The sequence below is a fragment of the Notolabrus celidotus genome, chromosome 3, assembly GCF_009762535.1.
Source record: "Notolabrus celidotus isolate fNotCel1 chromosome 3, fNotCel1.pri, whole genome shotgun sequence".
In the NCBI taxonomy this organism is placed as follows: Eukaryota; Metazoa; Chordata; class Actinopteri; order Labriformes; family Labridae; genus Notolabrus; species Notolabrus celidotus.
In genome coordinates, this window is record NC_048274.1 from 1,309,425 (window position 1) to 1,331,707 (window position 22,283).

General features: G+C 41.5%; 2 protein-coding genes across 2 annotated transcripts in view; one reads left to right on the plus strand and one right to left on the minus strand.

The window, feature by feature from the left end:
- serinc4 (serine incorporator 4) overlaps window positions 1-10,900 on the minus strand; it is a 34,705-nt gene extending 23,805 nt beyond the window's left edge. The window contains exon 1 of the mRNA XM_034680659.1: window positions 10,503-10,900. Within this exon, the coding sequence (XP_034536550.1) occupies window positions 10,503-10,622 (120 nt within the window). The 5' untranslated portion in view covers window positions 10,623-10,900. The remainder of the gene's footprint in view (window positions 1-10,502) is intronic.
- A 9,238-nt stretch (window positions 10,901-20,138) lies between these two features.
- hypk (huntingtin interacting protein K) lies at window positions 20,139-22,264 on the plus strand. The gene is made up of 4 exons (XM_034680964.1): window positions 20,139-20,353; window positions 21,611-21,666; window positions 21,855-21,906; window positions 22,006-22,264. The coding sequence occupies exons 1-4, from the start codon at window positions 20,192-20,194 to the stop codon at window positions 22,099-22,101; spliced, it is 366 nt and encodes a 121-aa protein (XP_034536855.1). The 5' UTR covers window positions 20,139-20,191; the 3' UTR covers window positions 22,102-22,264.
- The last annotated feature ends 19 nt before the right edge of the window (window positions 22,265-22,283 follow it).

Genomic DNA, 22,283 nt, shown 5'->3' on the forward strand with positions numbered 1-22,283 from the left:
TCATTATCCACTTCTTAATTAGAGTTTGAACACTGCTGATTGGCATTCTCAAGTCCTTGGATATCTCTTTATATCCCTTTCCTGTTTAATACAGTTCAGTTACCTTTCCCTGCAGATCCTTTGACAATTATTTTGCTTTCCCCATGACTCAGAATCCAGAAACATCAGTGCAGCACTGGATGAAACATGCAAGGGGTCTGTCAGGAGCCCAGAAACTCACTGACCTTTTATACACACACACTGATTACAAGCAAACAGATCACAGGTGAGGATGGATACCTTTAATAGCCATTCAAACCTGTTTGTGTCAACTTGTGTGCATGTTATCAGGCCAAAACCACCAGGGTATGTAAACTTTTGAACAGGGTCATTTGGGTAGTTTCTGTTGTCATTATGATATAAAAAGAGTAAACACAGTTATTTGACAATAAATGGCTTCAACCAATCACTAACCATGAGGGAAAAAAAAAAGTTTTTCTCTTATCATTCATGTTCTCTGAAAAATGGCCCAAAAAAATTACATTCTGCCAGGGTATGTAAACTTATGAGCACAACTGTATGTATCTATCTATATCAGAATTTTTTTCACCAATCCTTTTATTCATCTCGTCTCTCTTCTATCAGCCCTGTATTTAACCAGCAAACATACATTTTTATTGTTTGTGTGACTCAAGAGTTCCTAAACTTTCTGGCCCACGACCCCCAAAATAACGGCCTCAGAAGCTCGGGATCCTCAACATCCTTTAAAGCATTTAAACGTTGCTCACAGCGCTAACAGGGTGATCCAAACACAGACATTTGTTTCCTTTATAAAAAATTTTTGTTCCTGTTTTTTTAAGGTTTTCATTGTTAGTTCTCTCCCTGATGGGCTGTCTGCTTCTGTTATCTCCTCACCTCCATTTTCTGAGTAAAACAAACTCTGTTTGGTGACCTCTTTATCTGTGGCTTTCAGTGACTTATAAAAACCAACAACTCATACATAAGAACTAAATACTTAATAATAATAATAATAAATTTTATTTAAAGGCGCCTTTCTCGGCACTCAAGGACACCGCACAGATAGAAATATATATATACACAAATTCACATTAAAGGAAACAAAATCAGAGTCAGAAATGAAATCAATATAAACTAACAAGGGGTAAGAAAAAAATACAAACAATAACAAAATGACAGAGCAGTTGGAGTCAGACGGAGTAAGCGGTTTTGAACAGATATGTTTTGAGTTGTGATTTGAAATGGGGGAAAGAATCTGTGTTTCTGAGTTGAGGTGGTAATGAGTTCCAGAGACGGGGAGCAGAGCGGCTGAATGCTCGGCTCCCCATAGTGGTGAGACGGGCGGAGGGGACAGACAGGTGTATGGAGGAAGAGGATCTGAGGGAGCGGGAGGGAGTGGGAACATGGAGGAGGTCGGACAGATATGGGGGGGCGAGGTTGTGGATGGTCTTGAATGTTAACAGGAGGACTTTGAATTGAATAGGGAACTGAACAGGGAGCCAGTGGAGCTGTTGGAGGACAGGAGTGATGTGGTTGATGGAGGGGGTTCGGGTAATGATACGGGCAGCTGAATTCTGGACCAGTTGTTCTTTCTCCTCTTTCTTGGGTTCCTGTTTTTTAAGTTAATACTCTTTATTTTGCGCGACCTCTGAGGTCATCAGGTACTGGTCTGCTTTCAGTCCCTAGAGTCAGAGGGAAACATGGTGAAGCAGCGTTTAGTCATTATGCACCACATATCTGGAACACGCTCCCTGAAAGCTGCAGGTCTGCTCCAACTCTCACCTCTTTAAAATCAAAGACTAAGACTTTTTTATTTGCCACTGACTTCCTATCTTAGATTATTTTAACTCACTTTATATTAAAATTTTATTTTGAACATGATTCTAATTTTTCTTTTCTATCTTGTATTATATTTGTCATTTTAATTGTGTTCTTTTATGCCTGTCTGAATGTCTCCAATGCTTTTAATGTTTTAATGTAAAGCACATTGAGTTGCCCTCGTGTATGAAAAGCTGCCTTGTCTTTGTGGATAAAGTTCCTCTGCACATACATTTATTTTCAGAGAGAAGAAGAATTTCCTCAGCCAGAGAATAACCTACTTCCTGCAGAGGAAGCTGCTGCAAACCTCGGGCTGCGTTCACAACAGACACAGAGATTAAACACAGATTTTGTTGGATGCACAACAAATTGGTGCTTTTCTATATTTGTAACCTAAAAAAACCCAAACAACATCACTTAAAGAATTCCATTTCATATCTAAAAGTCCTGGATTAAATGTTTTTAAATGTATTTCACTCTTCTCTTCGTAAACCCTGCGGCTCATCCAGCCTCTGTGCAGGCAGCCAGGTGTTTTCTGAGCGTCCTCTCTAATGCCAGGTCTGTCCTCTGGCCTACTTCAGGGTTAATATCACAGGATTAATAGGAGGACGGCTCAGATCTAATGCAGCGGGTCACATACAGCAGTGTGTAAAGGCCAAACTGTGGGGCGTTTGATGCAAAGACTATTGGACTAATTTAAACCAGTGTCAGCGCACGGTTACGGGCTGTATGTGTGAGATTATGGAGCAGAACATCAGAGTAAAAAAACATCTTGATGCAAGTTGTTAAAATAAACCTGACTGCCTTTCTAAATCAGGATTGATGAGGTCATGGTGAAAGTTTTTTCCAGAATACAACCACGTCAAGAGTTGTTTGTTTGGATGATTAAGGGATCTGAATCTTTCCGAGTATACAACAAGATATTCTGAGCGCTAATCCTGAAACTTAAAGTTCCAGTGATCCAAATATACCGCTCATCATTTTCCAAATCCCATGTTTTTGTCGTAGCACAAATGCACACATCCACGTGTCTCTGTCTGGACTCTCTGTGAAGCTCAGTGGAGGCAGCGTGGGCACAAAGTCAGCTGAAAGCACGTACTGCAGATCCTAATACATCTTACATGAATGCATCAGGTCAATCTAAACATTGTTCATGCACACTGAAGGGTTTGAGCGTATGGACACTGGAATGCGTCCATCATCGATCTGTGAGCAGCGTGTGGGAGGAATGGGGTCACAGGCCGCTGACAATACATCGCCCAGAGAGGTCTGCTGCGTGCTCCAGATTGTCTTTGTTAATAAAACCACTGAACCTTTCATCAGAGGTGTTTGGAATATTAAAGTACAGAGGCACATGTTTGAATTAATATCAAAAACATGTGATGTAAAGATAAGTATGGACAGCAGCTTCAACTCTGCATTTATTTCATCTTCAAATCTGAGAATTGGACAGACGCATTTTTACATATGAAGTGCATAAGATACCTCCAGAAGTTTGTGTTGAAACAGTGAAACTCTCTCAGAGTATCTTTAAAATCTGAGTGATAATAATCCTTTTCACTTTTAGAATAACTAAACAAAAAAAAAAACATCATTCTGGTTTAAGGATCATTTTCCAAAGACTGTAGTTTCACTGACATCCATCCAGCTCATCTATAAAGCAACAGAGCATGTGACAACCACCTTAGTGCAGCTTTACATCTTTATATGTCATGACTGAGGCATGGGCGTAGCTTAGGGCGTTTCAGGGTTTTATCTTTATTCTTAACAGTTTCATCTATTTATTTATTTATTATCTATTTCAAATGTAGTCACTTTTATTCTATTTTATTTATTTATTTACTTATTTATTTATTTTAAGCCTCACATCTTATTTTCTTTTAATGGTTTAATGTTTTAGTCTTTTATTATCTTAGAAATGTATTTTACTTTGGTGATTTTAATTTCCTGTTTTGAGTTTTGTTCGCGAGTGGGGGTAAAATGGAGCGTGAGATCCACAGGCGGATTGGTGCGGCGTCAGCAGTGATGCGGACGTTGTATCGGACCATTGTGGTGAAGAGGGAGCTGAGCCGGAAGGTAAAGCTTTCGATTTACCAGTCGGTCTACGTTCCAACCCTCACCTATGGTCATGAGCTGTGGGTCATGACCGAAAGGATAAGATCGCGGATACAAGCGGCTGAAATGAGTTTCCTGCAAAGGGTGTCTGGGCTCGGCCTTAGAGATAGGGTCAGGAGCTCGGACATCCGGAGGGAGCTCGGAGTAGAGCCGCTGCTCCTCCGCGTCGAAAGGAGTCAGCTGAGGTGGTTCGGGCATCTGATAAGGATGCCTCCCGGACGCCTCCCTTTAGAGGTGTTCCGGGCACGTCCAACTGGGAGAAGGCCCCGGGGTAGACCCAGAACGCGGTGGAGGGATTATATCTCCCGCCTGGTCTGGGAACGCCTCGGGATTCCCCAGGAGGAGCTGGAAAGTGTCGCCGGGGAGAGGGATGTCTGGGTCAATGTGCTTGGACTGCTACCCCCGCGACCCGACCCCGGATAAGCGGAAGAAAATGGATGGATGGATGGATGGATGGATGGATGGATGGATGGAGTTTTAACATCTTATTTTACCTCCAGTGTTTCCTCATTAAGATAACAAGAGAGCGTTTCCTCAGTTCGTTCAGCAAATTATTTTGATTTTTAAAATTTATTTATTTTATTGTTTTTATTACTATTGTTGCATATTGTGTTGTTAACCTTTAGGATTGTGGGGTGGGTTTGGGGTCGGGGCTGGGATCTTTTTCTTAATTTATTCTATTTGAAGTTGTTTTTCTTGTGCAGCACTTTGTGTGACAATGTCATTGTATGAAAAGTGCTTTATAAATAAAGTCTGATTGATTGATTGATTGAACTACAACCTGCTCTAGAGTCAACCGTGTAGTTTTTTTCCACTATAGAGGGTGCATGGGTTAGATAACATGCAGAGATGAGCAAGTATCAGTGTGTTTACTGTCACAGGTTATTTTACTTGGACAGAAGGCTCAGAGATGGAACACTTTTGTTTACTTCATCTCCATACATCAAGTGCTGTCAGAATCAGGGGATGCCAAAACCTCCTCTCTGCATCCTCACCTACCTGCATGGGCCAAAAAACTCCCTGAGAGCCCTGAGACGCTTAGCTAACCATCGTGCACGCTTACTCTGATGCACACTCACTCTACTGTACTTGCACAGACACACTCAGGAGTAAACATTCAGATGTTTTTCAATGACTGATGATGTGCATAAATGTGCACAGCGTCTCTCTTCATTTAAAAAACGTCACTGATGGTTTCTGCAGTGAAGAGGGATTGTCTCAGTGCATGCATTAACAACAATCCATGCTCCAACATACTTCATATAGTGAACTGTGTGTGTTGTGTGTGCAGCTGCACAACAGCACAACCTCTCAGCATCTGCTTCTGCCTTTTTAGACAGTTTGGAAAGAGCCATTTGTGTTTTAACATGTTGCAATGTTACAATGTTACAATGTCATTTAGCAGACGCTTTTATCCAAAGCGACGTACATACGAGAACAAGAACAACACAAGCAAAGATCTAGACAAGAGGAAACAAGATCAGTAAGAGGAACAAAGTGCTTCAAGTCCATTTGGGTGCAGGTACTGCCAAGCAGTGTAAAGGCAATGCACAAAGTAAATAAAGAACATCTACAATGAAGCAACCAAATCATTTAGGACCTTCCATTATTATCATCAACAATTAACATCACCACAATAATGACCAAAGGACCAAGTGCTGGGTCACTCCAGACCTGAACACAGAGTCCCAGAGTAGAGCAGGACAGTGAGAGTCAACTGTAGCTGGAAGACATGATCTGCCCCTGGGGACAACAGTGGAGAACAGTCTAGCTAAGTGCATAGTGCTTCCTAAAGAGCTGGGTCTTTAGCTGTCTTTTGAAAGTAGAGAGGGACTCTGCAGATCGAATGGAGTTGGCCAATTCATTCCACCATTTAGGGCCAACAGAAGAGAAGAGTCCAGCTAGTGATTTTGATTTTGAGGCCTTGTGTGCTGGAAGCACTAGGCGTTTTTTAGAGGCTGAGCGTAGCGGGCGAGAAGGGCAGTAGACCTGGATGAGGGGTTCCAGGTAAACCAGGTAAACATGTGTGCAAAGGTTTGTAGAAGCCACAGTGCACCTTAGTTATCTGTGGTTTGTCTAACTCTTAGAAAATTGCACCATGCTGGATCTGTCAAACGCATCACACTTCTTCTACTTTTGTGAAACTTAAAGTCCAAACTATGCCTATGATTTGATGCAGCTGAGTCAGAATAAGAGGACGGAGCAGCAGATACTGGATGCTGCATTTCTAACCTTATAGTTTGCAGTTATCATGCACATGCAGCTTTAGCTACAGATGCTCCAGAGTCAACATAAAGTTAGAGCTGCTTAGCTGTCAGAACTCGTCCTGCAGAGAAGGCTGATAACAGAAAAGTTAAACCATCACTGAAACTAGTTTCTAAAGTTTTTAAATGTGTGTTTTAATGTATAAAACCTGAAATGGCATGCTTATAAGACTGTTTTGGATTTGGGTTTATGTTGGCTTTATCACACGAAACAACACATCATAGTGAGTGGAGTCATTTTGCAGGGATGTGTTGGATGAATCTAAACCTTAACCTGACAATGAAGCTCAATAAAAGTAATGTTGATCACCACACGTCTTAAAACCCAGCATGAAGTCTTACTGTTGGACCTGCAGAGCATCAGACTGTGTTTTCAGCCGCGCTGCCAGAGTCAGGTGTATCTTCGTCCTCTGCGCCTTAGAGCTCAATGTTTGTCCGAAACCTATTTAAACACAGCAGAGCGCCGCTCACTTGAACTGTCTGAACTGTTACTCAATTACCTCCAACACCCTCGCTGAAGCTTATTTTGACTCACCATCCTGCTGCCCCAAATACTCACTAGAGCACCAAATGTGGATTAATCCACCGCTGAAAATAGTCCCCGACAAACTTTCTCCTGTTGAGTAACATTTTCTACAGACGACGGTTCTTAGCTTTTCTCCGAATGAACGGAAACACTCGGAGCTCGTTTGTGAAGTTGGTGTCCTCAGAGTTTTTCTGGTCTCAGTCACAGACGGGTCAGTAAAGTTAGAAAGAGATGATGATCAGAGATGATGTAACGTGTTGCTGAGTTATTTTTTCACTACCTTTAACTAACCCTGCTCTGTGTTTTCATGAGTACCTGTTACTGAAATACGCCTGACACACTTCACAGAGAACATTCTTAATGACGTTGAACTTCCTTTTCTGACTGCAGACTAAGACTGAGACTCAAAGGAAGCACAACATCTCTGATTCATCCCCCTCAGGAGTTTAGGGACCTTTACTCGAGTGTATATGCAAATCAATAAATAAGTAATGAGCATACTTAGACTGTTCCTCCCTCAAGTCTTCATCTGTAATTCACAATTCTTTACAAATATACAACGCTGCTGTCATCAGACCCAAACTTAGACCCTTATGTTGATCAAGACAGCACAATAAATGACAACATGATTGATGCAATTCAAAAACAACACGACAAGCATGACTCAGCACCTTGCAGACTCAGCCTCAGCATGATAAACAACATTCATGATAAACAACATTTCCTGCAGGACATAATTCTGCAGATGTTTCTGATGTTCGAGTGACTCCTGAGGTTTACAAATCTACCTTTACCAGTGATATAACCACGCTTTAGTAACTTAAAACTACAGAGCATCTAATAAAGCTCAGTTCTGAGGAATCTTTAAACGTCTTTTTATGCTTTTTGTTCACGTTTCTGCAACATTTTCTGAGACACTTATTGTGACTGTCAGTCCATTACATCATCTTTTTTCATTCTCCTGTTATTCTGCAAATTCAGAAGTAAACACACAAACGTGTTCAGTTCCTCCTGATGTTACTGCCAAACATTGTTTTAAATATTAATTAATGCTGAGTGTGTGTTAATAATATCACAGACCTTCTCCTTTGACACAACTACAAGATTCAAATATTGTTCATGCTTTGGAAATATGAATGTAATAATAAAATAAGTAGAGATGTAACAGTGAACAGGTTCAGTCTGCATCTCTGGGACATTCACGTTCAATCAGTTCAAGGAAATATCTGATAAATACAGTATGTTTTAATTTCTTAGTGCTCTGATGGCCAAAATATCTTAAGATTGATAAATAATAGAGGTTGACTGATGTTGGTTTTTCAGGGCAGATACCGATACGATACTGATACTAATACTAATACCGATACTAATACCAATATCCATCCTGATACCGATAGAGACATTAATATTGATACCAATACCATCATCAGTACTGATACCAATGCCCATCCTGATACCAATACAGACACCAATACTGATACCGATACCAATACTGTTACTGATACGGTTCCAATGCTCATACTAATACTGATACTAGTACTGATATCCATACAGATACTGATAGAGGCATTAATATTGATACCAATACCATTATCAGTACTGATACTAATGCCCATCCTGATAAGGATACAGATACTGACACTGATACTGATACTAATAACAATATCCATACTAATATTGATACTGATTCCATTACCAGTACTGACACCAATACCGATACAGATAACAATATTGTTACTGATACGGTTCCAATGCTCATACTAACACTGATACTAGTGCTGATATCCATACAGATACCGATACCAATACTGTTACTGATATGGTTCCAATGCTCATACTAATACTGATACTAGTACTGATATCCATACAGATAACGATACGATACTGATACCGATACAAATACCAATATCCATACTGATACCGATACAAATACCAATATCCATCCTGATACCGATAGAGACGTTAATATTGATACCAATACCATCATCAGTACTGATACCAATGCCCATCCTGATACCAATACAGACACCAATACAGATACTGATACCAATATTGTTACTGATATGGTTCCAATGCTCATACTAATACTGATACTAGTACTGATATCCATACAGATACCGATACCAATATTGTTACTGATACAGTTCCAATGCTCATACTAATACTGATACTAATACCAATATCCATACTGATACCAATAGAGGTGTTAATATTGATACCAATATCATTATCAGTACTGATACTAATGCCCATCCTGATAAGGATATGGATACTAACATTGATACTGATACTAATACAGATATCCATACTAATATTGATACTGATTCCATTACCAGTACTGACACCAATGCCCATCCTGGTACCAATACAGACACCAATACTGATACCGATAACAATATTGTTACAGACACGGTTCCAATGCTCATACTAACACTGATACTAATACTGATATCCATACAGATACTGATAAAGACACCAATATTGACACTGATACTGAAACTAATATCGATACCCATACTGATACTGACACTGATATCAATACTGATACTAATGCCAACACTGTTCCCGATACAGACACCAATAATGATACTGACACAGATAAGATACTGATGCTGGTTATTAGTAGTTCAGGAAACCAATACCTGATATTTGGACCTGATATGCATCAACAATAAAAATGAAAATCTTTCCTTCAGGATTTAGAGTATGGACCTGTCATTCATAAAACTATGGTTCTTCATCACTGATTACTGCTGATGAAGATGCAACAGTATTAATGTCGTATTCTTCTTCTTAAAACCGTTTAATCATCCTTTAATGTTTTTCACCTCTTTACTAACAGGGATTTATTGTTCTACTGCTTCTTCACTTTATTCTGTTTAATTTCCAGAATTTATTCCTCTTACTTTTGTATTTTGTTTTTACATTGTTAGAACTTTCTTCACTTCTTTCTGTCTGTTAAAGGTTTATTTTATCTTCCTCTGAGTGTCTGCCATGCTCAGTCCATCAAAGCTCTTTGTAAACATTTGTTTTTAAAGGTGCTGTGTAAATTAAGTTATTATTGTTATTATAAAAAAGGTGAGTTTGTATCTCTGTACTCTGACGTACACGTGCTGAGGTTTCTCACTTCTTATTCCTCAGGTGAAACAGAGCGGTGAGTGAAAACAGATCAAGAGGGAAAGACAAAGTTGTGCTCTAATTATTTATTTATGTATTTAATCAGGTAATAACTCACTTAGATAAAGATCTCTTTAACAAGAGTGACTCGGCCCAGAGGTCTGCAGCACATGCCATGATAAAAATTACATGATTTATTGATTTATTAAAACTATCAGCGACCAATCAGGACAATAAACAGTTGACCTCTAAAAAATGATAATTAATTTACTCTTCATGTTCCTCAGTTTAAGACAGGAGCCTGCAATCAGAGTTCATACAGGATCTATCTTTATCAAAATCACATATTTTTTGAAAGAGAAGATGTTTGTTTGTGTTCCTTTAGATCTTTTAAATCTTATATTCCCAAGAAGGCTTCATCTTTAGTGAAGAAAGTGAGAAAAATAACCTGGTTGTGTTGCTGTTTTTGCTGTAATTAAACATCTGAATACTTCCTCCAGTGCAACATATCCCAATGGGAACAAAGTCAGGATACTTCAGCACTATCTTAGATCCCTCTACAGGTGTCTTTAAAAGATGATACATAATGCTCCTTTATCTGACTGACAGCACACACTGTAACCTCCAGCTGCAGTGTCAGCCTCCTGCTGCTCCTCAGCTCTCACCTGATAGGCCACCATGTTGAGGAAGTAGTTGTAGACCCCGCTGCGGTTCATCCCTTGCGTGGCCGACATGGTCCCGTTACACTGCTTCTCGTCGGCCACCCTCACTCTACATTTGGCCATGAAACGTTCAGCTCAAACAGGTTCTCTCTCAGCGAGCCCTCAAAGATGGCATCGTCACATCCTCAGAGAGGCCGGGAACGCAAACTTCTCAACAGCTCTGTCAGAAAATGAAAACAGAAAGTAAAGCTCCACAGTCCAGCAGCTTGTCCCTGCACACTCCTTATGCTGGATTAGCAGTAAATCTAGTCCTGCTGGGATCCTCGCTGCAGCCCAGAGCCTCAGCATGAGCGCCGCTTCTGCTGCTGCTCCCAGTCCAGCCTCTCAGGGGGAGAAGTTGTTTTTCTGCCCATATCCTGCGTGCTTTGGCTCGGAGGCGGAAGGTGGGTGCTGCCAGAAAAGAGGGAGAGGTGGTGGTGAATGCCCGGTGCCCTCCCCCACACTCTCTCTCCCCCCCCCCCCCCCCCCCACTGGTGCTACCCGGTCAGATTAGGCAGAGAGTCTATGAGGGGAGGAGGGGGTGAGGAGGAGGAGGAGGAGGAGGAGGATGACAGGGACCATGTGTCAGTCCCATCTGTCCCTCCCTTCCCCTCCCCCAGCGCCCGCACAAACGCAACAGTTGAATGGGATTGGGCAACACCGAGGTTTAATCCAGATTTACAAAATTAAACAATTACCTCAAGTGACTTTGAGATGCTTGACATCTCACCCCCTACCCCCTCCACCCCACCCAACCTACAGACCCCCCACCCTCCCACCGGCCCTCGCCCTCCAAGACCCCGTCCAAGTCTGAGTGTGTGTCAGTCACAGAAAGAGGCCACGTCCATAATCCTGACAAGTTATCAGGACTGCATCACGACCCAGAAACCCTGAAGTGGGACGGTCTGTGAGGGTGCATTAGTAAAAGTGCTCACAGATTAAGAATAAAACGGGCTGCTGGTTTGTTTTTGTGGCTTTAATAAAAATACAAAGAGGTAAAAAATAACAAATAATTCAGCTTTAAAATGCCTCTTTATCTCAGCATAATCAGACACGGTCCTCTAATGGTATTCCTTTTATTCATCAGATTTAAAGGCCTGGTATTTTAGAATGATACAACAGATTAGAGACCTGTTTAATGGCTACAAATGGAGTTTTCTCTAGTGTTCCAACGACCTCCATCGTGTTCCAGTCTCTACTTCAACCTCTTAATGTTGCTTGAAGATCCTGTGTGGAGTTTTTATCTGTTTAAAAACACTCAAATTAATATTGATGTCTCATATGTGAATCTGCATGAGTTGATGTTTGTAATTGTTTGTGTTGTACGTCTGTAGCTTTTGTTGGAGTGTGCTGCTCCCGATCCCGGCCAGGAAACTCTTTAATGTAGATTTTAATCTGATTGAGGCTCTCTGAGTTAAATGATTTTAAATCAAATTAAAAAACAGCAAATGAGACCGTCAGCTGCAAGACTCACTGATTCAATAAAGCTATTTGTAAAGTCTTAAACTGCTGTTGAGGGGCAGGTGTAAGTGGAGTTGATTACCTGCAAGCTACGGTCACAATCTTAGAGTCTGTCGTGGCCCTGAGTCTAGATTAGCATCACGCAGTCATCAATGTTACAATGTCATTTAGCAGATGCTTTTATCTAAAGCGACGAACATATGAGAACAAGAACAACACAAGCAAAGATCTAGACAAGAGGAAACAAGATCAGTAAGAGGAACAAAGTGCTTCAAGTCCATTTGGGTGCAGGTACTGCCAAGCAGTGTAAAGGCAATGCACAAAGTAAATAAGGAACATCTACAATGAAGCAACCAAACCATTTAAGACCTTCCATTATCATCATCAACAATTAACATCACCACAATAATGACCAAAGTACCAAGTGCTGGGTCACTCCAGACCTGAACACAGAGTCCCAGAGTAGAGCAGGACAGTGGAGTCAACTGTAGCTGGAAGACATGATCTGCCACTGGGGACAACAGGGGAGAACAGTCTAGCTAAGTGCATAGTGCTTCCTAAAGAGCTGGGTCTTTAGCTGTCTTTTGAAAGTAGAGAGGGACTCTGCAGATCGAATGGAGTTGGCCAATTCATTCCACCATTTAGGGACAACAGAAGAGAAGAGTCCAGCTAGTGATTTTGATTTTGAGGCCTTGTGTGCTGGAAGCACTAGGCGCTTTTCAGAGGCTGAGCATAGCGGGCGAGAAGGGCAGTAGACCTGGATGAGGGGTTCCAGGTAAACTGGAGCGGTTTTGGTTCCTGCTTTGTAAGTCATGATTAGAGTTTTGTATCTGATGCGAGCTGCAACTAGAAGCCAGTGTAGCTGCATGAGCAGGGGAGTGACATGAGCTGTCTTAGGCTGGTTGAAGACCAGACGTGCTGCTGCGTTCTGGATCATTTGCAGAGGTTTAACTGTGAATGCAGGGAGGCCTGCCAGGAGAGAGTTGCAGTAGTCAATGCGTGACATTACAAGAGCTTGAACCAGGAGCTGTGTTGCGTGTTCTGTCAGGTAGGGTCTGATCCTCTTGATGTTATAGAGGGAAAAACGGCAGGACCGAGCAATCGAGGCAACATGAGCCTTGAAGGTTAGCTGGTCATCGATCATGACACCCAGATTGTATGTAAGCATCATCATCTGCTCCATATACCACGGTCTTCCTCTTTTTGCACAGGAGTAATGCACAATGCAACACTTCGCAACGCAACGATAGAGTGTTGACATGCGGGGCCCCTTTAGGGAGGCTTCCTACTTAAAGTCTTTCAGCTGCCGGGGCCCCAGGCAGTTTGCGCCTCTGGCTACAGAAAGAGCCTTTTGTTGAATTCTTCACAGCAGAGACTTCAAATGACTTCACATTTTTAGTGTTAGAAAAGACGAGCGGGGCGCCGTTGGTCTAGCGGTCTAAACACGCAACCCAGATACAGAGGCTATAGTCCTCGTTGCAGAGGTCGCTGCGTGTCTGCCTCAACTCTTTTGCTCCCTGCATATTCTGTCCTGTCCTTTGGCTGTCCTGTCCACTAAAGGTGAAAATGCTGAAAAATATAACTTTAAAAAAATGCTAATTTGTCCACAGGGGGCGCCAAAATCACCACAAACTTAAAGTTCCTTACTGGAGCTTTAATTATGTTCTTTTTGATGGTATAAAAAACTTTAAATGAGTCTATGTATGAATGTTGCTTTGTGAGTACACTTATCTTACTTGCAAAATCATAAATCTGATGTTAGAACCACTACTTAATAAGAAATCTATGTATCTGAAGTTGAATTGAGCTCATTTTACCTTTAACTCTAACCACACTGAGCATTTAATATCAGTCCTGTGTTTTGTGAATTCTGTTTAAAACTCTTATAAAGAGATTTCTTAAAAAGAGGGGTCATTTTAGAAGCTCATATTTCAAATAAATCTATATTCCAGTTAATATCTTTAATTTTATATCACCTCTGTTAAGAAACACTTGTTGCTCAATGCAGAGTTTGCCTCTTTGAATGCATGTGAAATATTAAAGTGTACTTCCCTGTGTTTTGTGGGTCAGGGTCTATGTATTGAAAGCTTTTAACTGCTGGATAAATACTCTGCTTCAGACAGGAGTAACCCTCTGGTCGTCCCCAGTGTTATCTCAGCATCAGTGAAATGAAATGTTGTGTGTGTGTCCGTCGTTCTGAGCGCTGAGCGGAGAGAGGAGAGAGTCAGAGCAGATTTAGGTTACTGTGCAGGACGGAGCGGGTGGGGATAATCCCGGCGTTGTTCAGCCATCCTCTCATTGAGAGTGACCTTCATCAGCCCAGACAGGACGCCAGCGACGTCCTTTTACTCTCTCTGACTGTCCGACCAATCAGGCTGCAGCTCACCTGGTAACAGACGTTATAACAGAGAGGGATGTTGTTCTGGGTAATTGTGTAACACCTTCTGATTAGAGGAAAATAATCAGCAGATTAATCCATAAAGAACATGATCAATAACTGCTATAGCTGTTTAATTACTATTTATGTGCAATGTTTACTTGGCAGTATATTCACTCATCATGCTACACACGCTCTGTGTTCACCTTGTGCAATTTCTGTGAGAAAAAAGGACAATATTTCCTCTAGTGAGTAGTGTATGTATTTATGATTGTTACTATAATGAATTTATCTTTTGTTGTAGAGTAAACTTCCCCCAGTCGAGGTTCAATAAAGTTTATTTTATCAAGCCGTATTTTATCCATCACCTCGTCTCAACTCAACCTAATCTGATTCAACTCAAGCCAACCTCACCGTCCCCCAAATCAACACATCGCATCACAGCGCAACGCATCGCATCACATCACAGCACAACGCAGTGCAACACAACGAAACACAACGCAGTGCAACGCAACGCAAAGCAACGCAAAGCAACGCAACGCAACGCAATGCAACGCAGCACAGCGCAACGCAGCGCAGCGCAACGCAACGCAGCGCAACGCAGCGCAACGCAGCGCAACGCAGTGCAACGCAACGCAACGCAACGCAACGCAACGCAACGCAACGCAACGCAATGCAACGCAGTGCAGCGCAGTGCAATGCAGTGCAACGCAAGGCAGCGCAGCGCAACGCAAGGCAGCGCAGCACAGCGCAACGCAGCACAACGCAGTGCAACACAACGCAGCCAACGCAACGCAGCCAACGCAACGCAGCCAACGCAACGCAGCGCAATGCAGCGCAATGCAGCGCAACGCAACGCAACGCAGTTCAACGCTGCGCAACGCAAGGCAGCACAGCGCAACGTAAGGCAGCACAACGCAGCGCAACGCAGCGCAGCGCAACGCAACGCAGCGCAGGGCAACGCAGCGCAGGGCAACGCAGCGCAACACAGCGCAGTGCAACGCAGCGCAAAGCAAGGCAGTGCAGCGCAACGCAACGCAGCGCAACGCAACGCAGCGCAACGCAGCGCAACGCAGCGCAGCGCAACGCAGCGCAACGCAGCGCAACGCAGCGCAACGCAGCGCAACGCAGCGCAACGCAGCGCAACGCAAGGCAGTGCAGGGCAACGCAACGCAACGCAACGCAACTGACTGTAACAAATCCACAAGACAAGATTTTCTGTCAGAAAACTCTCCTTAAGACTGTTGCTGCTGAAAATCTAAGTTGTAGCATTCTTGAAGCTCTAGTAGCCCCTGACCTATGCAAAAAGTCTGTGCACGTACCATGCCACACATCTCAAAGATAACTTCCTGTTGATGCATTCTGTAGCTGGGTAGCAATGTCTTCTGCTGCTTTTAAATAATTCCAGTATCACCACCTACATTGAATCAGAGCCAACGTGATATGCTCGGACTCAGAACAAGCAGAAAATGTAGCGAAACCCAGAATGACATGATAATTATAATTTCACACTGCCATCTAGTGTTCAGGCGGAGTATTGCAGAGTGTTGCTGACACTTCAGCGCACAAGTATGTAGGACTCATGACGGTGTACGCCACTACGACGTAGAGTCAACACAGAAGTATAAACCAGGGTTCAGACAGCAAAGAGATGAGATATACTGCTTTGTCCACAGGGGGCGCCAAAATCAACACAGACCGAAAGTTCCTTAAAGGAGCTTTAAACACAATCCTGACAAGAAACTGAATAATTTCACACGTTCATGTCACAAACTTCAGAAGAGGTGGTTATATCTTTTGGTTTTTCATTTTGAGGTTTTGCTGATATGACGGATGTTAATCTGAAATGTGTCTGCTTTATTTTTACAGTTCTTCTGATGTTAATGGTTTAAAGGGAAGCTAAAGGATCAGTAATCTGAGAGCTGCAGATTAAATCAAAAAAGGAGTCACCACGTCAGGCTGCGGTCATGTTTGTCTGCAGAGTTACAGATTAGCACAGCGAGCTATTCTTAGAGACTCTCCGTATTTACAGACATGTGGAAAAAAACACCACAGCAGTCAAAACAAACACCAGACTGTCCAGGTTCACTTTCAGGGAACTGAGTAATAAACAAGAGGTTAAACCAGTGGAAATGTCAGCCTGGTTAACTCACAGCTAACAGGCTTGAGCTTACAAACACAGTGAATCAAGACTCTCTGGAGCGCAGAGCAAATCAAACCAAGTGGGATTATTAGAGAGAGGAGCCGATGGAGGCTGGGGAGCAGCGAGGAACTACGAGACACACCGTCACTGTCACCTGTCCTTCAGCTGTGAGCTGTCAAAGTTATGCAGAGATGTAAGAAGTCATGAAAGTCAAACCAGGATGTCAAATCTGAATCTTAGCTTTCACCGGCGTCACTTTATGAGGCTTCAACACATTTAAAAATGGGTCAAAGTAAGAGGCGGCTGAGGTTAAAGTGTATTTTTATAAACAGTAAATAGTGACATAAGATTCACTCATCCTCCTCCAGTTAAACAATGATTGTACTGTCGCTGCTCGATGTGACAAATTTAGGATCAAGAGTCTCCAAAAGTTTAAAAACAACCATTGTTTCCGATCCCATCCTTAATCCAACGCTTGTTTATCCCGTCCAACATGAGCGGGTGTAAACCAGTAAGTCCCAGTGATAAACACGTGTTGCTGTGAGCGGTCCAGGCAGGGCATTCCTGGGGGCCCCGTTCTCTCTCAGATAATTACTGCTGCCTTGTGGGAGAGGAGGAAGTGCCAAAGAGGACAAACAAAAGCAAATAAGCGGATGCAAATCGCCGCTTGAGTGAAAGTACTCAATCTATGGTTTCAGCGGGCTTGCGCAATAACAGTTGGCTGAAGTCCAAGATTGTTTACACAAAAAGGGACAAAAAAATACCCATTCATGAATCTTGTTGGATTCTCCCCCGAGCTGAACAAAAGGAGAACTGTTACAGCATGCTTTGTTTTTATACCTGATGGAGAGGAAGGTGGATTTAAAACCTGGGGGTAACATAGAGCTGCAGAGCTGCAGAGCTGCAGAGCTGCAGAGCCGCAGAGCCGCAGAGCCGCAGAGCTGCAGAGCTGCAGAGTGGCCAGCAGGAAGAGTTATCTCTCCTATAGAAACACAATGCATCCATTCATAAGTGATTTAAGACCTGGGGGTAACATATAGCTGCAGAGCTGCAGAGCTGCAGAGCTGCAGAGCTGCAGAGCTGCAGAGCTGCAGAGCTGCAGAGCTGCAGAGCTGCAGAGTGGCCAGCAGGAAGAGTTATCTCTCCTATAGAAACACAATGCATCCATTCATAAGTGAAGCATGACCAAGAGAACAAGCTGCTCATAATCTAGTGCATCACTCAGACAACACATCTTTAACTCAAATTAAAACAACTGAAATCTGTAGAGTTTTACATAAAATGTATAAGACCTCCACATTTACTACATGTCCAAAAGTCTCCTACTAACATATCCAGTGTAGTTTTGATGTTGGCTAAACAATAGTTGACATCATTAAGAAGGTCATTTGGCATAAATCACTTTGTGCTGTTCAATAAAAGCCTTACAAATAAAGTCTGGTTGATGAATTTATGAGTGTCCAAATATTTTAAATAGTTAACACTGAGCTCCCTTGTCTCGTAGGTTCCTCTGGATCACAACTACTACTATCCGTCTCCCCACTATCATCTCTCTCTCTTCACCTCCCTCTATCCCTCTCTCCAACACGGTCTCAGCAGATGCGTGTCTAACATGAGTCTGGTCCTGCTGGAGGTTTCTGCCTGTTAAAGGAAGTTTGTCCTTGCCACTGTAACTTGCTAAATGCTGCAAAGTGCTCTGCTCATGGTGGATTAAGATGAGATCAGACTGAGTCCTGTCTGGAAGATGGGACTGGATCTGATCCGGTCTTGATGCTGGGTCTTTGTTAATAATAGAACATAGAGTACGGTTTAAATCTGTCTGAGTCTGAGGATAACGTTTGTTGTGATTTGGTGCTTTATAAATAAAGATTGATTGAAGCTGTGTTTGTTCCTGCAGCCAAGTGGCACCTGAGTACGTACGCTGGCTGTGCAGCATTCATTCACCCTCTCTGTCTCCACTATAAGTATCTGATATGTTATGATCCTGAGTATATTTCACCTTCAAAAAGTAACACACTCATAAAAGAAGAGGAGTTTAAAGTCACCATTCAAATTACTGATGGCGGGAAATGTGCTGCATTAAAGCAACTTGTAGCAACACAGCTCAAATAGTTGATTTTAACATTAGCCTGACAAGGCAACTAGCCAATCATAGTTTGGGATTCTAGTGCGGCAGCTCTACACAGTCAGACAGCCGTCAGTTATACAGCAAGACGAAGGGGTTGACATGATGACAGCGATGCCCCTCCTTCCCAGGTGCCATTCCTCTGGCCCACCACACCCACACACATCTCCTGTAGGATGAAACACTGATCACTGGTGGGGATTCTCTGTCCCACTCAGGGCTGAAGGCACGAGCAGGGTTTCTCTTTCCTGTAATCTGATTATTGGCGGGTGGATTGAAGAAGCTAAAGGGCACGAGAGGGTCGGGAAGGTCTAGAGAGTGGGAATCTGCAGCAGTGGTGGAAGAGCTCCTCGTATTCAAGACTAAACCTCTTAAAACAAACAAGAATAGACCGAGGAGGACGACAAAGTCCACGTAATCCAGTTATTGTCCTTTTATCTTCTTCTCTCAGGAGATAACAACAGGTTAATGAAATCAGATCATCAGGAATATATGAGTCCTTTTAAATCTGATTATTTTTAATCTGGTTTATATTTGATCAAATGAGGACTCAAAGAAGCTTCTATTGAGGAAACAAACTTAACCAAAGCTGGTCTACCTTTCTATTTGAAATAATAGTACTAACGATAGCAACATAAAATATTGTACAGGAATTATCTTTATTCAAACATAAATAAAGTCACAACAATACCCAACAGTAAAATCTACAAAACAAGCCCCAGTGTTTCATCTGCAGCATTAAAGTAATGAATAATTAACTATTTACTGCTATCTACAAAATTATAAAATCATTACATATAATAATAACATTTGTAGAGCACCTTTCAAAACCAGGTTACAAAGTGCTTTACATGGGTAGCAAATAAAACAGGCAGATCATAAAAACACACAAGTCAAGATAAAGAAATAAAACACATTTTAAAAGACATAAAATTCCCTTAAAATAACTCCAAAGGAATAAAATTCTTTCAAAATATATTTCTTAAGACGATTAAAATAAAATAAAGTCAAATAAAATTCAGATAAAATCCGGGAAGGCTCTGCGATAAAAGTATGTTTTAAGAAGGGATTTAAAAGAGCTCACTGAGTCAGCAGACCTGATCTCCTCTGTAAATGTATTAATATTTTATATATATATATATATATATATATATATGTAAATGGTTGATATTTATTTAATGCACACATAGTACTTATTTAATAACTGACTAAATCAAAGTAAATTGTACGGGAGAGGATTAGGGCCACTGAAAAAAAAAAAAATTAAGGTCAAATTTTTGGGGGGAATTATTATTCTGAGAAAAAAGTCAGAATTCTGAAATTAAAGTCAGAATTCTGACTTTAATCTCATAATAATAATAATAAAAAAATAATAATTGACCTTCATTTTTTTTTTTTCAGTGGCCCTAATCCTCTTCCGTACAATTGGAATAACTTTTTCAACTTTTATTTTGAAATCTCCACATTCTTCCTCTCGGGTCCGACCTTGTTTCTCCTCCGACGCTCCTCGGAACCTTCCTTTTCGTTCCGGCCTCATTAGAGCAAACATGGCGGCAGAGGGAGACGTCGATCTGGACCTGGAAGCCGAGGAGAACTGCACCGGGAAACCGGCAGAAAAGCCCCGTAAACATGACAGCGGGGCCGCGGACCTGGAGAGGGTCACGGACTACGCGGAGGAGAAAGAAATCTCCAGCTCGGATTTAGAAACGGTGAGGACTCCGAGCTGAGGGGGGGTTAGCCGGGGAGACATGCGGGCTGCTGTGAGGGATCATCCTCGGGACTAAACTGGGGGAGAGTTTATAAATGTTATCTGATTTATTAACTTCTGTTAAAGCAGAGTCCTCATTGAATATATGAATGAAGGTGTTAAGAGTTTCCTGTCTCTACTTACTGAAGTTAATTTTAGTGAGTTAGCTAAAAGCTTCTTCACTGTTTCATTTAATATTTATTCTTCTTCGTTGGTTTTTAATGGTGGTTGGAATCCAAAGTGCGTCACTTCCGCCAACCACTGGACGAGAATGTGATTATTCCTCTGAGCTCGAGATAAAAAAAAAAACATTTTAAAGTGAAACAAAAATAAAAACTCGAATTTACAAAATGTGTAATAATAATAGTAATAATCAAAATAATAATACATATTATTTAAAGGCGCATTTTTTAGCACTTAAGGTCACCTTACAGGGAAGAGTTTGAGTGTAAATAATAAATTAAAATAAAATCAACAGGATAAGATGAAGTAGTGAAGATATTATATAACAAAAATTTCAGAAATAACAAAATTTGCTCTTGTTATAAAAAAAAATGTCCCAAGTTTTCCCTTTTTGTTAATTACTGTACTGATGTCAGGTCCAATCCTTTTTTAGCCAGGCCCCAAATATATGAAGTATAACAAAAATAAAGAACACAAAAATTAAAAATTAAATAAATTTAAGCATTTTGAAAATACTCACATCAAAGTAACTTGATATTTCAGTGCTGTTTGATCATTATTGAACATCTAAACTAAATTAATCTTTCTTAAAAATTCAGCATGAATTGAATCTTATGCTTCAACAGTAGCTGATATAAATGCCGGAAAGCCCTCCTCCTACTTTATGATACATGCATCTGCTGAAAGTCAGCTTATAGGTTATAGAAGGTACTCAAAATCATATTTTTGGCTTCCATCTGAGGATATTTCAGATTAATAATCCTTTGAGAAATACCAACTTTAAGTTTCTTTGCAGGATGAAATTAGCTTACAGCTGTATGCATCATCTGAACCACACAATTCTTCAGTAACTCCACTTTTAATGATTAATGACACGCACACAGAGCAGCAGAAGAGCTGAGCTTCATTACAGAGAGAACTATGAGTTAGTGTCATGTTAGTTACAAGGGTTAAGAAAGTGTCCTGATATTGTGACTTCATTTGTTGTCATATTTACTGTAAATCTGTGTTAAAACATGTGACTTGTTCCCCTCAGGCGATGTCAGTGATCGGAGACAGAAGATCACGAGAACAGAAAGCCAAACAAGAAAGGTAAGGTCGCTGTGGAGCCTGTAACCTTTACTCCTCTGTGCTGGTTTGCACATAAATCATGTACACTGCTCACAGCTTCCAGAAAGAGTTAACAGCTGATAAAGAGGATACCTGCAGATTCATCTCAAATGCTGCACTGATGTTCTGTAAAAGGAGAAGCTGCTCATCATGTGTTGTTTTGTTTGCAGAGAAAAGGAGTTGGCCAAAGTCACCATCAAGAAAGAAGACGTAGAACTCATTGTAAGCTCTTCTTTGTTTTTGTACTTTCAAGCTTTTATGTTGTGATTTGTTGCTACCTTTCTCTAAATATTGAACTCTCTTGACTTTGTTTCTGTGCAGATGTCAGAGATGGAGATTTCCCGGATGACGGCGGAGCGCAGTCTAAGGGAACACATGGGGAACGTGGTGGAGGCTCTCGTCGCTCTGACCAACTGAACAGAGAGCATCGACTCTCTGGACTGCTTCACTTTGTTGTTTTTCTCCAGGGCTCATCAAGACTGAACCAAACTCTGTGGTTACACTGCTGTGATCGAATCTTTAATCATATTTCTTTTCTTTTATAAAATAAAAGTTTAACTGCCTCCTTTTCCCACAATAAGATTCATGTTCTACTTTTT